Source organism: Trachypithecus francoisi, unplaced genomic scaffold (genome assembly GCF_009764315.1).
Source record: "Trachypithecus francoisi isolate TF-2019V2 unplaced genomic scaffold, Tfra_2.0 Lachesis_group7, whole genome shotgun sequence".
NCBI lineage: Eukaryota > Metazoa > Chordata > Mammalia > Primates > Cercopithecidae > Trachypithecus > Trachypithecus francoisi.
The window spans coordinates 97,508,113-97,525,382 of NW_022681472.1; the positions used below are offsets into that span (position 1 = coordinate 97,508,113).

The 17,270-nt window shown below is 54.1% G+C and overlaps 1 protein-coding gene across 22 annotated transcripts in view; it reads right to left on the bottom strand.

Moving 5' to 3' along the window:
• The window catches only part of TSNARE1 (t-SNARE domain containing 1), a 136,400-nt gene that overhangs the window by 52,394 nt on the left and 66,736 nt on the right, over positions 1-17,270 (bottom strand). For all 22 annotated transcript variants that reach the window (XR_004435459.1, XM_033203358.1, XM_033203357.1 and 19 more), the window contains 2 exons: positions 8,894-8,971; positions 7,981-8,050 (listed from right to left, as the gene is read on the bottom strand). Coding sequence is in view for 21 of the 22 variants with exons in the window: in XM_033203358.1 (XP_033059249.1) it covers positions 7,981-8,050; positions 8,894-8,971 (148 nt within the window). In the remaining variant the exon portion in view is untranslated. The remainder of the gene's footprint in view (positions 1-7,980; positions 8,051-8,893; positions 8,972-17,270) is intronic.

A 17,270-nucleotide genomic window follows, 5' to 3' on the forward strand; every position in this document is an offset into this window, starting at 1 on the left:
GTTCTTTAATTTACCCACAGATTCAAGGTAATCCCAAAAAATTACAGAAAGCTTTTTTTAAAAGAAATAATAATTGACAAGCTGATTCTAAAATGTATATGGAGTTAGAAAGGGGCATGAGAGGAGGAGACATGCTTGGGCAGCACAGGGGGCAGCATCGGGGCGGGCGGCTGAACGCCATGGCATGGGGTGGGCGAGGGGAGGGACAGCTCATGGCCACCTCCTGGGTCTCCAGAGTGGACAGCGAGCCATCAGGGATTCTCTGGAACTTCTGCCTCTTGCCGAAGTATGAGAGGCATCCTAAAGAGGCACTTTCAGGCAGACTCCTGCTGACACGGGGAGGCCTTGTGGGGGGCAATGGGGCAGCAAGGCCTAGTGTGGGTCCCACTGGAGGGGGCTCCTCCGGGAAATGGCAACTCCAATCTGAGGCTAGACACTGATCCAAAGGCCGAGGTGTCTCAGCAAGGGCAACAGAGCAACGCAGGACCAGCAGGGCACTTGGCCCAGGGACACGGGAGCTCACACTGTCAGAGCCAGGGAGTCACCATCCTCACTAGAGAACGGACTGATGATGTCAGCACTCCCACTCGCCATCACGGGGCAGTTGCCACAACAGCAAATAGAGAGCACCTCCTGCCTGTGTCTCACTTCCCCATCCATCCTCACAGCCGCCGAGGGAGGGGTCCCACTCCGTCACCGTGGCATGCATGGCTTGGGGAATAGCAGTGGATCGAGTGCAGGGACAGGGATGAGACTGCACCTGTCTTACGACCCCAACACCACAGTGAGGCCCATGCCAGTGAACCTGTGACCCTCACCTGCCCTGGACTGCTTCAGCCAGGAGCCAAGTGAGGCAGAGAAAGCTGGAAACGCTAGCTGCACGTTGAGAGAGGGCCTATCCCTCCACATTCCGTGTGGAGTCCAGATGCAATGCCCGGAACCATAACACCCATTTGGCTCCTCAAGAGAAGCTGGCCTGAGGTTGAATCTGATGCATCAGCAGAGCCAAAAGAAACCAAGTGAACTGGAGCCTTCATCAAACTGCACCTGAAGCCCCGTGACCGCTTTACAAAACCCACGTATCCCCACAAAGCCAGCTCTGCACGGTTTTGCTGAGAGGCGAGGGAGGCGGCTACAAGGGTGCAGGAAACCTGACCCAAGCATCCCTCTCCCAGCACTCCTGTGCGAGGCCTGCACAGTTGCCAGCTCGGCAGCTCCTGCACCACCAGCCAGGTGGTGCCGTTGCTGCCAGCAGTCAGGTGACTGAGGAGTCTGCAAGGCCTGCCTGGGGGGTGTGTCACCTGAGGCCCATTTGCCCTGGTGCCCTGCCCTAGTCTGCCGGAGCCAGAACTGACCTGAGCACGGAGGCTCTCTCATTTGCTTGTCATTATTTAAGATGTCATTTAGAAGCACCTCGTGTCCTGCCTATCTCATACCTGCTCATTTACTCCCTCATGACCACCTGTGTTTTACAGACGAGGACACAAGGCCCTGAGTCACAGCACCTGTAGGCCGGAGCTGGTGAGCTGGAGTGGGCAGAGGTAGGGTCAGGACCAGCCCAGGCTCCCTGGCAGCGGGCCCTGAGCTCTCCCAGCCTCCATGCCAGCTCCCAGATGACACACTTGCCCTGGAAGGCACCCTGCCGCCCGCTCCAGACCCAAGTGGTTAATCCGCGCTCCTGCCCCTCTGCCCGTGTTCCTAGTGACTGTAGTGCCCCTGCCGGTCCCTCGGCTCAGGGGGCTCGTGGGAAGAGCCTGTGGCTGGGCTGCTTTGATTTCCTGGTTCCTGTCCTTTCCTAGTATAGTAGGTGCACTGCCCCGTCCTAGACCCAGCAATGCTCCAGGAGTGACTCCATGTGGACCACAGCCCAGCTTCATAAGCAGGTGACGCCCAAGTCAACACAATGCAGTGGTGTTGACGCACAGACCCAGGGACCGCCCATGGTGGAGGAGGTAACTACCAGGGCAAGTGGACCAGCAAGGCCTGGCATGAGAGGGCCTGGAAGTGAGGCCGGCAGAGCAGAGCAGGCAGCAGTCTGAGGCCATGGGGCTGGAGCGGGTAGTGTGGCCACGAGAAAGGTCTACAGTAGCGAGGGTCATGCTGGGCGGACCCTGAAAGGCCACAGCCCAGACTCTGGGTTTTACTTTACTGGGAGGGAGGCCACTGGAGCCTCCTGAGCAGGAACTGATACGATCAGATCCACACTTTTAAAGATCACTTTGAGCTCTGCATACAGAATCCACTGTCGGGGGCAAGACCGGGGTGGGGAGGCCAAGAGGAGACAGTGCAGGAGCCCAGAGGCCAAGGCTGGGCCTAGACCAGGAGGTGGAGAGGAGGGTGAGAAGTGCGTGGACACGGGACAGCTCAAGAGGAGTGGACAGGCCAGCCCATGACCGGCGAAGGCAGGGGTAGGGTGGGGTCCTGGAGGTCCCTTCCTTGGCCTGGGACTGACAGGGAGACCCCAGGTCAATCCAGAAGGACCCTAAGTTAGCAGGCGAGAAGGTGGCAGGGCTGGAGGGACACCTAGGGTTCCAACGCTCCACTGAGGAGGGATTCTGAGCTGTGGGATATGCAATACCACCAAGGGAGGGGAGGAGATCACAGAGGAAAAGAGGCTGGAACAGATGGATGAAGAACCAGCACCAATGAAGGCCAGGGCCCCGGACAGCATGAGATGGATGAGGAACCTGCACCAGTGATGGCCCTGGAGAGCATGAGACGGATGAGGAACCTGCACCAGTGAAGGCCCTGGAGAGCATGAGATGGATGAGGAACCTGCACCAGTGAAGGCCCTGGAGAGCATGAGACGGATGAGGAACCTGCACCAGTGATGGCCCTGGAGAGCATGAGACGGATGAGGAACCTGCACCAGTGAAGGCCCTGGAGAGCATGAGATGATGAGGAACCGCACAGATGAAGGCCCTGGAGAGCATGAGACGGATGAGGAACCTGCACCAGTGATGGCCCTGGAGAGCATGAGACGGATGAGGAACCTGCACCAGTGAAGGCCAGGGCCCTGGAGAGCATGAGACGGATGAGGAACCTGCACCAGTGATGGCCCTGGAGAGCATGAGACGGATGAGGAACCTGCACCGGTGAAGGCCAGGGCCATGGAGAGCGAGACGGATGAGGAACCTGCACCAGTGACGGCCCTGGAGAGCATGAGACGGGAGGAACCTGTACCAGTGACGGCCCTGGAGAGCATGAGACGGATGAGGAACCTGCACCAGTGAAGGCCCTGGAGAGCATGAGACGGATGAGGAACCGCACCAGTGATGGCCCTGGAGAGCATGAGACGGATGAGGAACCAGCACCAGTGATGGGCCATGGAGGGGGGGGGGGGGAGCATGAGACGGATGAGGAAATGCACCAGTGAGGCCCTGGAGAGCATGAGACGGATGAGGAACTGCACCAGTGATGGCCCTGGAGAGCATGAGACGGATGAGGAACCTGCACCAGTGATGGCCCTGGAGAGCATGAGACGGATGAGGAACCTGCACCAGTGATGGCCCTGGAGAGCATGAGACGGATGAGGAACCTGCACCAGTGACGGCCCTGGAGAGCATGAGACGGATGAGGAACCTGTACCAGTGAAGGCCCTGGAGAGCATGAGATGGATGAGGAACCAGCACCAGTGATGGCCCTGGAGAGCATGAGACGGATGAGGACCTGCACCAGTGATGGCCAGGGCCCTGGAGAGCATGAGACGGATGAGGAACCTGCACCAGTGATGGCCCTGGAGAGCATGAGACGGATGAGGAACCTGCACCAGTGATGGCCCTGGAGAGCATGAGACGGATGAGGAACCTGCACCAGTGATGGCCCTGGAGAGCATGGGCTGCACAGCAGGAGAAAAATTCTAGAAGGAATCAACTCAACAGTAAAAGGAAAAACACCCATCAGGACATGGGCAAAGGATCTGAAGAGACATTTATTCCAAGAAGATATGCAAATCAAAAGATGGTTGAAGCCATCAATTATCAGGAAAATGCAAATGAGATCACCACAAGACCCCACTTTGCACCCAATGGGATAGCCACATCCAAAATACATAACAACAAGTGCTGGCAGTGAGGTGGGGAGATGGGAACCCTCCAACACTGCTGGCGGGGGTGTAAAATGGGGCAGCTGCTTTGGAAAGTCTGGCAGTTCCTCAAAGGGTTAGACAAGGAGCCACCGTATAACCCAGCAAGTCCAGTCCTGGGGATCTATCCAAGATAGGTGAAAACCTACACCCACGCAAACCCCTACACACCTACATTCACCACAGCTTTATTCATCGTGGTCAAAATGAAGTCACCCAAATGCCCACCAGCTGGTGAATGGGTCCGTCCTTCCAGTGGGACAGAGGGGTGCAGTACTGCACAAGCTGGTGAATGGGTCTGTCCTCACAGTGGGACAGAGAGGGGGCAGTTCTGTACCAGCTGGCGAATGGGTCCATCCTTACAGCAGGAGAGGGGCACAGTTCTGTACCAGCTGGCGAACGGGTGTGTCCTCAGTGGGACTGAGGGGCACAGTTCTGAACAAGCTGGTGAATGGGTCCATCCTTACAGAGGGACAGAGGGGTGCAACTCTGTACCAGCTGGCAAATAGGTCTGTCCTTACATATGGAGGGCACTGTGAGCCCTCTCTGGCCCCCTCACAGAGCCCTCCATCGGGCACTGCAGGAGGTCAGCTCTTCACACCCTGCTGGCCACCCCTCTGCCACAGGGAGTTGCCTTCAATCCAGTGGGATGGGATGAACCGCACACATGGATCATGGCCCTGCCCTGCTTAAGCTCTCACTGCAGGAGGCGGGCTGTTAGGACCAAGCCCCTGAAAGAGCAGCCAAGCACGGGCCTGCGGTGCCGAATGATCGTCATCCAAGGCTCCTTGAGCCCTTCTGGTGCTGATTCTGACATAAAAATCCCGGGCCGGGAAGAAGAGCACACCTCACGTGGAGCAGCAGCCCAGCTTACCCAGACCCCACTCCCATCGCTGCACGCTGGGCAGTGGGCCAGCTGACCCTCAGCAGCCACCTCTAATGCACCCCCACTAGGGCCACCCAACCTACACCTTCACCACAACCAGGGAGGTGAGAGGGAGGCATCACTGCGTGCCCCAGGCAGATCAGAGAACACGGCCCACAGGAACAAGTCCAAAAGCCCCAAGGGGAGCGGGTCCTCTGTGCCACTGTGGCAAGTAAAAAATGTCCTCTTCAAAGTTCCCCTTCTCACTAAAGAATAAATCGTGTTAGAAATAATAGTTTTTTTTAAAAAACTAACTTCCTTCAAGCCTCCTTGCTTTTATACTAATAACTCTTTGTTAAGTCCTATTCTATGTAGCTGTTAGACATAAGGGAATAAGTACATCCTATGTCCTTGTACTTTAACCAAGATACTTGTTCTAAACATGCTCGAGCATGTCCCAGCTCACAGCCTACACGCCCTCCTTATTTGGAAATGTTATCACTTTTCTAAGTTCTTTCGCAAGCAACTTCCTCTTTGCCTTTTGTTCTCCTTTGCCTTTACCTATTCAGGAAAGTTTTAAGTTGTTAGCCAGTCAGGTCTAAAGGACCCAATGCATAAGGGATAAATATTCTTGCCTTTCTTTGTTCAACTGTGCTCTCATGGCAGAATTGCTAACAGGCAGCACTCCTTCTGCAGAAAGTAAAATTGCCTTGCTGAGAAAATTCTTTGTCTGAACGCTAGTTCTTCTTTTCGGCACCAAGGAACGAGTATTTCTGACAGCCACACACCACGGGGTGAGCTGGCCCACACACCATCTCCACATGGTGACGGCCCCTAGGGTGAAAGGGAATAGAGCCAGACAGGAGTGTGAGCCGAGCTGCCACTGAGCCCCGCCCACGGGACTGCAACGTGGCCACTGGACTCCAGGGTGGGGGTCTGTGACAGGGAGGCCTGGGGTGGGGTCTGCACGCAGGTGACAGAAATGACCCGGCCACATCAGCCTTGCATGGGATGAGACAAACAGGCCCCACCTGGCGAGGTTTTTCTGAAGCTGAATGTATTCAGGTGGAAGGATCACCCTCCCTCCTGAGACTGGGTCCCTCCTACACTGCAGGGCTGGAAAGCCTTTTCCCTGATGAAATGACGGTGGCCATGGATGAAGGTATATTCTTTAAATGTCCTTAGTTGCCGACTTTGTCAATGTGGAGGAAATATAGAACTGGCAACCATGTTGGTCTCAAAAGTTATTTTTAAACGTTAACAGTCCATGATATGGGAGCATCCGAGAGGCCATAGAAGGCTCTAGATAAGCCATGACAAGCAGGCTAGGACCACAGTCGGCCACACAGGGAGGGTCAGAAAAGTACTAAGGCAAGAGTTTCCAGAACTGACAGCTGAGGCTGGCCCAGGGGAGGGCCACGGTGCTGGGATACTTGGTCCTCAGACCAGGACAGTCTCCTACCCCACGCTGGGGCCCTCTCTCCTCTCCAAGGCCCACAGCGGGTGGTGTTGGTCTTTGGCTAACCAGGCCGGGTGGCGCAGGATGCGCCCATGAGGGCCAGGGTCCTGAAGTGCCCATCCCACTTGGCCCTCTTGACCTAACCCAGGAGCCAGGCAGAGGCACAAAGACCTAAACACAACAGCTTCACTGGGAACTCTGCTCACCACACTGAAGAGATGGGAGAGCCACAGACCTGGCCCAGAGTTACACGAGTTATGTGCATCAACAGGGCCCTCTGAGAGGCTACGTGTTTCCTGAGCCCAAGTACCCCAGAGCCCGGGTGTGACCAGCAGGTCCAGAGTCCCTTGCTGAGCTCTGACTCTGCGAATATGCATGGGTGTGAGGAAGGCTGGCAGGGAACATCAACATGCTAACAGTGGTTCCCAGGCGTCCTGTGTCCAAATTCCTCATCACAAGCCTATGTCACTGTCACATCAGAAAACAGTAAGTTTCAGTTTTATAAAAGGGCTTAAAAAAAAAAAGCGAAGAATAGAATTGCCCTGAACATCTGAAAAGGGTGCTCTGCAGCTGGTGCGTGAGGCTATGTGGCAGGGCGTCTGTGGATATTGAATGGAGCCACTGTGAGGAGGAGCAGAGACTCCAGCACCCTCCACCCTTGTGGGAGCCGTGGTCCTCCCTGCCTCCTCAGTTCTGGCCCTTTCAGGGTGCGAGGCTGCTGTGGCCACCAGCTCTGCACAGGGGAGTCTGAGGACAACATCCCAATGCAGTGGCCTGGGGCTGGCTGGGGTCTTGGGGCTGCGGGCATCCTGCTCACTGCCAGCATGGGAGGTCACAGCAGCAAGTGCAGTGGGGACCAGATGGAGGCAAAGGTATAGACTGCTAGTGTCCCCTTGGACCCCAGAGTGCCACTCTAACCACACGTGGGGCAGATGTTCCCTTCCCTCCCCTCCCCAGCCCAGCCAGGGCTCAGGCTTAGCAGACAGCACCCAAGGCACCTCTCCCTATCCCACACCAGCCCAACCCAGGGCAGGCTGCTAGGCACCCCTCAAGGAAAGTCCAGTGGGAGCCCGCCAAGGCTCAGCTCCCCGAAAGGGCAGAAGCAAGACAGGACGCCCCACTCCAACCTAGTCCATGGCTGTGCAAATGGCACATCGGTCTCACCTCCTGTGTCCACAGCTAAGCAGGCCCCAACAGGGAGCCTTCAGACGTGACAAAGACACATTGGGAGCATGTTGGCAGGGCAAAGCGTGTGCCAACAGGCATGCACCCCCGACCTGTGCATGCGCGTGACTGGGGCATGCACAGGTGCACTAAGGCTTCCATGTCGGGGCGGGGTGCACCTGCATGCCCTGTGGAGGGCACCTGCAGGCTGAGAGCCCAGTCTCAGGTTCACAGCACCGACTAGGCTTATCTGTAGGTGTGTGTGCATATATGCACACATGTGTGTCCAGGCAGCTGTGGGCAGGCAGCTGTGTGGACAAAGCCTGTGTGCACAGGACTACACTCCGGCCCCTGCCCCACAACGTGCACCACGCCCAGGCATGGAGATGCCGTGGCCCACACACTCACAGGCTGTCCCGAAGCTCCTGCGTGTCACTCGGTGTCCCTAAGGACTGCAGGCTCCGCTCCAAGGAGGTCACTGCCCGAGAGAAGAGGGACAGGGTGAGGGCAGAAGGAGCTTCCCTGGCCCTGCTACTCCACATGGGTGGCCCACTGCAGCCCGGGCAGGGTGAGCAGAGCCCAAGGACCAGTGCCTGAGCCAGGGCAGACCACCTAAGTGACCTGGAGACCAGGGCACACACTGACCTCAGCATAAGGTCACACCAGCCAGGACCCCTCCCCAGCTGGTCTGCGACAGGCGCTCAGGCCCACGACAGGCACTCAGGCCCACATGCAACTCAGGGGCTCTGAGGAACTGCCTCCACCAGTCTTGTCCTGGCTCTGGGGACAGCTTCTCTCCACCCTGCTCCCCTCACCTGGCCATCTGACACGTGGCTCTCCTTCCTGCTCTCAAAGATCTAAATGCAACAGCTTCGCTGGGAACTCTGCTCACCACACTGAAGAGATGGGAGAGTCACAGACCCAGCCCAGAGTTACACAAGTTATGTGTATCAACAGGGCCTTCTGAGAGGCTAAGGTGTCCCTAAGGACTGAAGGCTCTGCTCACTCCTGCAGTGACTTCTGGTCTGAGAGGCCCTGGGATGCTCCTTCCTCCACTGGGCTCCATCCAGATCACACAAAAGGTGTTGCGAAGGAGCAGCGTGGGGTCAGGGAGAGGAGCCAGCAGCGGGCAGGAGCAGCCAGCGGAAGCGGCACCCAGCCCTGACCCAACCCTCACTCCTTCCCACCCAAGAAACCCGGACTGCACCACAAGACAGCCTAAGAGGGGGGACGCCATACACCAGCACCCTCGACTCCATCGTCATGTCGGGGTCCAGGGCACCTGGATGGAGGGGCAGGCCCGGGCCAGACGCAGACTCACCACTGGAGTTGATTCGGAAGACGTTGGCCGACGTCTCCTGGAACAGCTCCTGGAGGTCACGCGGATCGACCTGGGTGGCTGGGAGAAGACAGGGAGGAGGAGAAAACACAGGCTGAGGGTGAAGCCTGCGGGCCCAGCTCTGCTAACCGCTCTGGGCAGTCCCCAGGGGCAGGGACCTGAGAGGCGGCAGAGTGGCCCTGAACCCCTCTCACTGCCTTTGCTACCTTGGGGTCAGGGCTGGACACCTGTGCCTGCCTTCGAAGTACCCACAAGCTGGAAGGAAGGAGAGAGGAAGGCAGGGGGTGGTCCCTCCGAAAGGCTGCACCCTGAGCTGCCGTACACCATAGCAGCTGGCGTGTGTGCCCGGCAGCTACGAGCACCTGCTCGTGTAGGCTCAGAGCAGCATCACTAAGAGTCAAAGCACAGCCCCGCTGATGAAGCCACAGACACGAGGTCCAGCTCTGCACTGGCAGCTCAGCATCGGAGACAGAAACACTGGTTTCCACACAATGCAAGTGAGCCCTGAGCGCAGCACGCACGGAGATGAAAGCCAGCAGGAAAAGGCCACATGCTGCATGGTTCCACACACCTACTACGTCAGAACAAACCAATCCTCAGACAGAGCCAGGGCAGGGGCAGTGAGAGGGAGGAATGGGCATGACTGCTAATGGGTACGGGGGTCTTTTTGGGGGTGATGAAAACGTTTTAGAATTAGAAAGTGGTGATTATAGAATGCTGAATATTCTAACAGACACTGAACTGTATGCTTTAAGATGGTTAAGATGGTGAATTCTGAGTGGCTGGGTTTTATCTCAGTTTTTAAAAACCTACAGAACATTATGAGGACAGCAAGTCTTCATGAGGACATGGTGGATGGAACACTCGCCCACTACATGGTGAGGATAAACGGCATGGCCACCACGGAAAGGGTCTGCACGCTGCAAACACTCGCCCTCTGCCCACCCCCCGGGCAGCATCTTGGGCATTTACACAGAGGGGCAGAGCGTACATCGAAGCACATCAAAATACTCGTGGCCTGCCCACCCTCCGGCCAGCGGCCCCGGGGTTACACAGAGAAGCAGAGCACACATCCAGAGAAGCTCCCGAAGAGCACTCCAGCTCCCAGCAGCTTGACTGCCACCAGCCCCCATCCGAAGAGAGGGTTGGTGTCCAGGAGACACCAGGGAAGGGACAGCCACATGGGCCTGCGTGCAAGGAAACTGCAGGCACGCAACATGGTGAATCTCAGAAACACTGCTCAGACGACAGCACAAACGGGTCGCAGGTCCAGAACGACCAAGGCAATCCCCGGGGCCTCTGGGCCAGGCTGGGGAACTGGGGCAGGGCCGGAGGGACCCTCCTGGGTGAGGGCCTGCCCTGTGCCTGGACTGAGCTGTGGGTTACACACTTCTGTCACAAACTGTCACAATGCCCAGGATGGCACATTTAGGAGCTGTGCAGTTCACTGTACATAAATGAAAGAAAAGTGAACGGCAAGTAAACCAGCGTTCGGAAGGAAGCGCACTGAGGACCCCGTTCACTCTGAAACGCACGCAGGTGGAGGCACTAAAGGCGTGACTAAACCAGGTAGAGACTCCAGGCTGGCATCCAGGTGGCAGCTATGTGGGTGTCTGTGCAGTTCTTTCAACTTTCTCTGCAAGTTTACCATTTTCCATATTAAAATTTAGCAATAAAAGAACGTGGTTTGAGGTCTACAAACAGGTGTGAGGGCTAGAAGACACTAGGGGTGCTACGGGGACCCTCCCAACACCAACCCTGTGTGGGCTGGCCTCAGGTGGGACACAGCACCCCTGGCTGGACATCTGGGTTTCCACCAGGAAAGGGCCCAAGCCCGGCTCTGCTCGGGGTCACTGAGCCGCCTGGCCAGGGCAGGGCTGATCCTGGCACTCCATCTGGGAGTGTGCAGGTCTGTCCACGGATGCTCTGTGCACCTCTGGTTCCCGGGCAAGTCCTGGCCCCCTGCACACTTTCCGTCCGGCTACCTCCACCCTGCTCCAGCCCCAGGCCTCCGGGTCCAGCAGCCGCACTCAGGGCAAGGCCTGGAGAAAGGAGGAACTGCCAGGCGGCCTCCAGGAGGGCGAGGCCTGAGGAACGGCCCCCCATCACCCAGCACCCACCACCCCTTGATGTCACCATGGCCCAGCCTAGCAAGGTCAAGCCAGGGCCTCAGTTGCATTTGTGGAACAATGAAAGTGATGATGAATTAAATCAAGTTTAGCCTAAAGGTGCCTCCTTACATATTTTCAGTGTGGCCTACAGGTTGATTTGCACATCTTGAATGATAACAACAGGCAGTGTAAATGGACCGTGCCCTACACTTGTGCCAGTCACTGAATTTTGGCCAAACGTAGCCAACTGTTGGAACCATGTTCAAATAAGGCAAACACCAAGATATAACCGATCTGTTTCCATGCCTCACTTGCATTCTCTGTATGTCACTTTCTTTTTCTGTCCAAAATCTTTTACCCCGTGGCTGTGCTGGAGTCTCTCAGCATACTCTGGCTCGGGAGGCTGCCCAATTCATGAATTGTTCATTGCTCAACTAAACTCCTTTAAATTTAGTTCGGCTCAAGTTTTTCTTTTACCATGGAACAAGCTCTGGCAGGAGGAGCACAAGAACCCATCCTAGGGCCCAGGATCACCCTCCCCATTCACAGATGGGCAGGTGACCTGTTCAAGGTCACAGGCCAGTAAGGGGCACACACAGGGAGGGGAGCAGCAGGGGGGAGGGGACACAAAACAAACAAAAAGAATTGCCAGAAATAATGACCAAAAGTACCCAAATTTTATGAAACTATAAACTCGGAGATTCAAGAATTTCACCAATCCACAAGCCAAACAAATATATATGTTTTAAATCCAAGGTACATTATAGGCAAACTGCAGAAAACCAGTGATAAAGAAACCCGAAAAGTGGCCCAGAGAAAAAACTGCACATTTCATGAGGAAGACAAAACATAAGAAAGATTTGACCCTTTCATCAGAAACTGTGGAAGCTGAAAGACAATGGAAGGATGTCTTCAAAGTGCTGGGAGGAAAAACTTGCAACTAGAATTCTGCCCCCACTGGAAATAGATTTCTAACACAGGGGCAGATTTTGACAAGCAAAGTGAAAAGAATCAGTTCCAACAGATGTGAAGTACAGGAAACGTTAGAAGTAGCTAGTTAGGGTGAAAGTAGCAGCAAGAAATCTGGATCTCCATGAAGAATTAAAGAACGCCAGAATGGTAAATAGAAAAAAGATACTTTCATTTATTTAAAACACTACTGATTGTGAAAGCAAAATCCACACCTATGCGCCGGGGTCATCATGTGTCGGAAACGACGCATGGTCCCGAATGTACCGAAGCCACACGAACGAGATGGGGTCATCATGTGTTAGGAACGACGTGTGGTCCCAAATGTACCGAAGCCACATGAACGAGGCAGGGTCATGTGTTAGGAACGACGCATGGTCCCAAATGTACCGAAGCCACGTGAACGAGGCGGGGCCGTCGTGTCAGAAACGACGCGTGGTCCTGAATGTATTGAAACCACATCAACAAGGTGGCCTGGGACACAGAAGTGCATTCCCGTGCGGCTGATCCACCACACGGGACACGATACAGTGCTATCTGAAGGCGAGCTGTGGAAAGTTAAAGATCTATGTTGTAAACGCTAAAGCACCCACTAAAAAAAGAAACAAACAGGAATCGCTCATAAGCCCACAGTGGAGATAACATGGAATGCTAAATAGCACTCAATTCTACTCCAAAAAAAAAGGAAGGAAGAGAAAGAAAAGAAAAAGGGGGGAAAAAAGGAAATGTAGAAAGCAAACAACAAGACAGTAGAGTTAAAGCCAAACATGAAGGCCCTACACTAAATGATGCATGAGCCGAACACGGCTCATCCACTCCAATAGCCATCAACACCTTGCAGCAATTTAAATGTAGATTTTAATTAATTAAAATTAAATAAAACGGTAAACTCAGTTGCTTCCTGCACTAGCCACATTTCAAGTGCCCAGGAGCCCCATGTGGCAAATGGCTGTCACACGAAAGAATGCAGATTACAGGGCCTTTTCATCATTACTGAAAATCCTACTGGACAGAGGCACTGCTTTAACCATTCCGACCAAAAGGCAGAGATTCTCCGATGAGAGTAAAAGCAAGATTCTGGCAAGGCGTGGTGGCTCATGCCTGTAATCCCAACACTTTCAAGGCTAAGATAGGAGGATCACTTGAGCCTAGAAGTTCAAGATCAGCCTGGACCACACAGTGAGATCTCTTTCTACAAAAAGAATAAAAATTGGTCAGCTGTGGTGGTGCACACCTGCAGTCTCAGCTACTTGAAATGCTGAGGTGGGAGGACTGCTTGAACCTGGGAGATCAAGGCTGCAGTGAGCCTTGATTATGCCACTACATTTTAGCATGGAAACAGGGCAAGAGACCCTGTCTCGGAAAAAAAAAAAAAAAAAAAAAAGGCAAGATCTTGCTATACAGTGTATACAAGAAGCCTACTTCATATATGAAATCAGATGAAATTATAAGTAAAAATTAGAAAAATACATCATGTAAACAGTAATCACAAGAAAGCTGGAATGGCTACACTAATGTCAGAGTAGAATTCAGAACCACAAATATAATAGAAATAAAAGAAGGATACTTTAAAAACAAACGGTCAACTGACTAAGATAAAACAATTCTAAGTATGTATGCACCTAGTATCACAGCTTGAAAATACATGAAGCAAAAACTGATAGAACTGGAAAGAAACACACAAATCCACAATCACAGGCAGCGCGGTCAGCAGAGCAAGCAGACAGAAGAGCACAGAGGCCACAGGAACTCCAGCACCACCATCAACCAGCCTAACCCATACAACAGAGGAATACACATTCCTGCCAAACGCACGTGGAACATTCACCAAGACAGACTCTATTTTAGGCCACAAAGCAAGTCCTGACATAGTTATAATTGCTGAAATCATATAAAATACATTCTCTGAAGAGAGCAGAACAAGAAATCAGTAACAGAAAGGTATCTGTGAATGAACATAATCATCTGAAATTAAACAACACACTTCTAAATCATCACGTGTAACAGAAGAAATCAGAGAGAATTTAGAAAATAACTGAATGAAATAAAAACACAAGATATTAAAATGTGTATCTGTAAAGCAATGCATAGAGAGAAGTGTATAGCAATAAATACTTAGGAAAAAAAAGAAAGCTCTCAAGTCAATAATCTGACAAAAGCATCAACTCAAAGTAAGCAGGAGAAAGAAATAATAAAGGTGAGCAGAAACCAATTCAATCAACATCAAATCAATAGAGAAAACTAAAGATACAAAAATCTGGATCTTTCAAATGATTAATAAAATCAATCGATTTACATGTGAATAATACTGAGATGATAAAATTATTCAGACTAATCAAGAACAAAAGATTGAATATAACTCAGCAACATTAGAAATGAAGGAGATATCACTATAGATCCTACAGACATCGAAAGGATATTAAGGGAATACTATAAGTTCCTTACTGCTAATTAATTTCTCAACTTAGAGGATGAGTTCCTTGAAAAATACAAAACAATCAAAGCTCACTTCAGAAGAAATAGACAGCATGGAGAGAACTGCAGCATTAAAGGAAGTGAATTTGTAGCTGAAAATGTTCCCACAACAAAAACTCCAAGCTCAGACAGCGTCACTGGCGAATTCTATCCCATATTCGCAGGAAGAGTAAGACCAATTCTACACAAATTCTTTCAGAAGACAGTAGAGGAGGAACTCTTCCCAGCTCACTGCAGGATGTATTTTATAGTGATAGTAATCAAGACAGTGTGGTATTAGCATGAGCAGAGACATACAGATCCACTGCTGTGGTATTAGCATGAGCAGAGACATACAGATCCAGCTCTCCCCTGCTGCTCGGGGGAATTAAAACAGCACAGCCACCTTGGAAAACAGCTTGGGTGTATCTTTAAAAGTCACACCAGCCTACAGTCAGCAATTCAACTTGTACGTAATAATCCCCCCATAACACAATACAAACATTTGTCCATACAAAGATCCTACAGAAATGCTCACAGCCCCTTTCCACTTTACAGTCAAAAGCTGGAGAACACGAAAGCACCCACCGATAGGTGGAAACACAGGTTGTGGTACGTCCAAAGGCATGCCTGCTGCCCAGCAATAAAGAGGGGTGCGCGACCCATTCACGCGGCACACACTGGGCTGAGAAAGGCGGAAGAGTACATGTTACCTGGCTCCGCAACTGTGAGGCAGAGATACCCGATCTTTGAGGGCAAAGCAAGCCATGGGGAGTGGGGTGGGGTAGCGGCTGGGGCTGGACTAGGGCTGGGCTGAGCTGGGGCTGGGGCTGGGGGCTGAGGTTGGGGGTGGGGGTGGGGATAGGGCTGAGGCTGGGCAGGGGCTGAGGCTGAGCACGGGCTGGGGGTGAGGCTGAGGGCTGGGGCTGGAGCTGAGGCTGAGGCTGGGAATGGGGGCTGGGGCTGGGGCTGGGGCTGGGGCTGGGGCTGGGTGTGGGGTTGGGGCTGGAACTGGGCCTAGGGCTGGGACTAGGCTAGAGGCTGGGGCTGGGGCTAGGGCTAGGGCTGGACTGGAGCTGGGGCTGGGCTGGAGCCAGGGCTGGTTGACCAGAAAGGGGCAGAGGGAACCCTCTGAGGTCACAGGAATGTTCTTTACCTCCCTGGGGTGGGAGTCAGGTGGGTGTGTTTTGTCCAAACTTGCAGTGAACTATGCCTTTAAATGGACATGTCCCATTGTGCGTGAATTAAACTTCGAAGAAGTCATGTCCAGGTTCCAAATGGGGGTAAGACAGAAGCGCACAGCCAGAGCACCCTTCCTCCGCCTCCGCCTCCGCCCAGCACCTTCCCAGTCCGACCTCCCCAGCCTGGCCAGGTAACCTAGCTTTGACCATCACCCTACTGGCCAGAGGTCAAGCCTGGCATTCAGGGCCTGCCAGACGAGCTTCCACCCTCTGCACCTCACACCCAGGCCAGGGAGCCTTCCTCGGCACGCAGGCCGGGCTGCCCACTTTGAGCTCTGCATTTCTAGGCCAGGACTCAGAGCAACCGTGCTTTCTGGAAATGCCTGTTGAGTCACAGCGTAACCTCAAGACTGAGGGAGCCGCGGGGAGTGCCGTTCTGTCACCAGGCAGGCTGTGGGGCCTCCCCCAAGCATTGCCTCTGCTACTGCTGGGGATCCACAGTCACAAGGCAGGGGCTGCCTCATCCCACACCACCACTGTGCTCCTGTGACACCGTGGCCCTGCCAACCACAGCACAGGCATCCTGCCGCTTCCAGCCTCCACTGGGCCAGCTCGTCACTACAGGCAGGACATCACATCCCGGTCTCAGGAAGCGCCCATTCCGACACATCCCAAGGCTGCCGCTGGAGCACAGGTTTGTCGGGTCTGGGAGCCCTCAGAGGGACGGCCACCCAGCTAAAGACCCTGGCTTCACAGACCGTTAGTAACAATCCCGTGACTCTGGCCAGGGACCTAAGGGAGGTCCAGAGAGGGCCCCCCTCATTCCTGTCCCCAACACCCCAACAGTCCTATCCCCAACACCCATTCCCAGGAGAAGCAGGAAAAATTTATTTCCCAGATTCCATCTTCACACTATCTGAGCAACTTCAATAACACTCCATAAAACATGACAAAATGTCAGCAGCGCTTATCAGGACCTCTCTGCCGTCCCCATCCCCACCCTCCAGCTCTGCTGTGAACAGGGATAAGGGGACACCCTAAAACCGCCAAAAGAAGGCAGGCACGCTCCCCGCCAGGGCTGCGTCCCCCACATCTCACTGCAGGCCCCACTTACCTGCCCGCTGCAGACGAAGGCCTCTGATGAACACCTGGCCGTGATGGGGGATCACAAGGGTCTGGGTCCCCAGCTGCTCTTCACTGAACCAGGTCCCAAGGCAATGCAGCCCCAGCAGGAGGGGGTCCCCAGGGCAGGAGCTTGAGGAGGGCACCCACACAGCCATTCTACAGTCAGCACCGAGACCCTCTGGACACCCAACACCCACCCCGAGCCTGCTTGGCTGCCTGGACCACTGGGCAAGTTAACGGGCGCCAGGCTCTGCTGCCACCAGGCATGGCACTGGCCAGGCAGTTCCCCAGTTGCCAGAGGGGGATGAGCTACAGGATGAGGACCCGGCTCAGGTTCAGGCAGGAAGAAGCCCAATCAAGACAGTGTGCAGCCTGACTTGGCTTGAGATGAGCTGGGTGCCCCACATGCAACGCTAACCCCGTTCCACGGCTGCAGACAGGGGGGTGTGGTGTGTGCCCGAGTCCACGTGCAATGGCCCCAGGGAAGAGAAGAACAGCCCAGGGCCGGCCCTCCGTCTG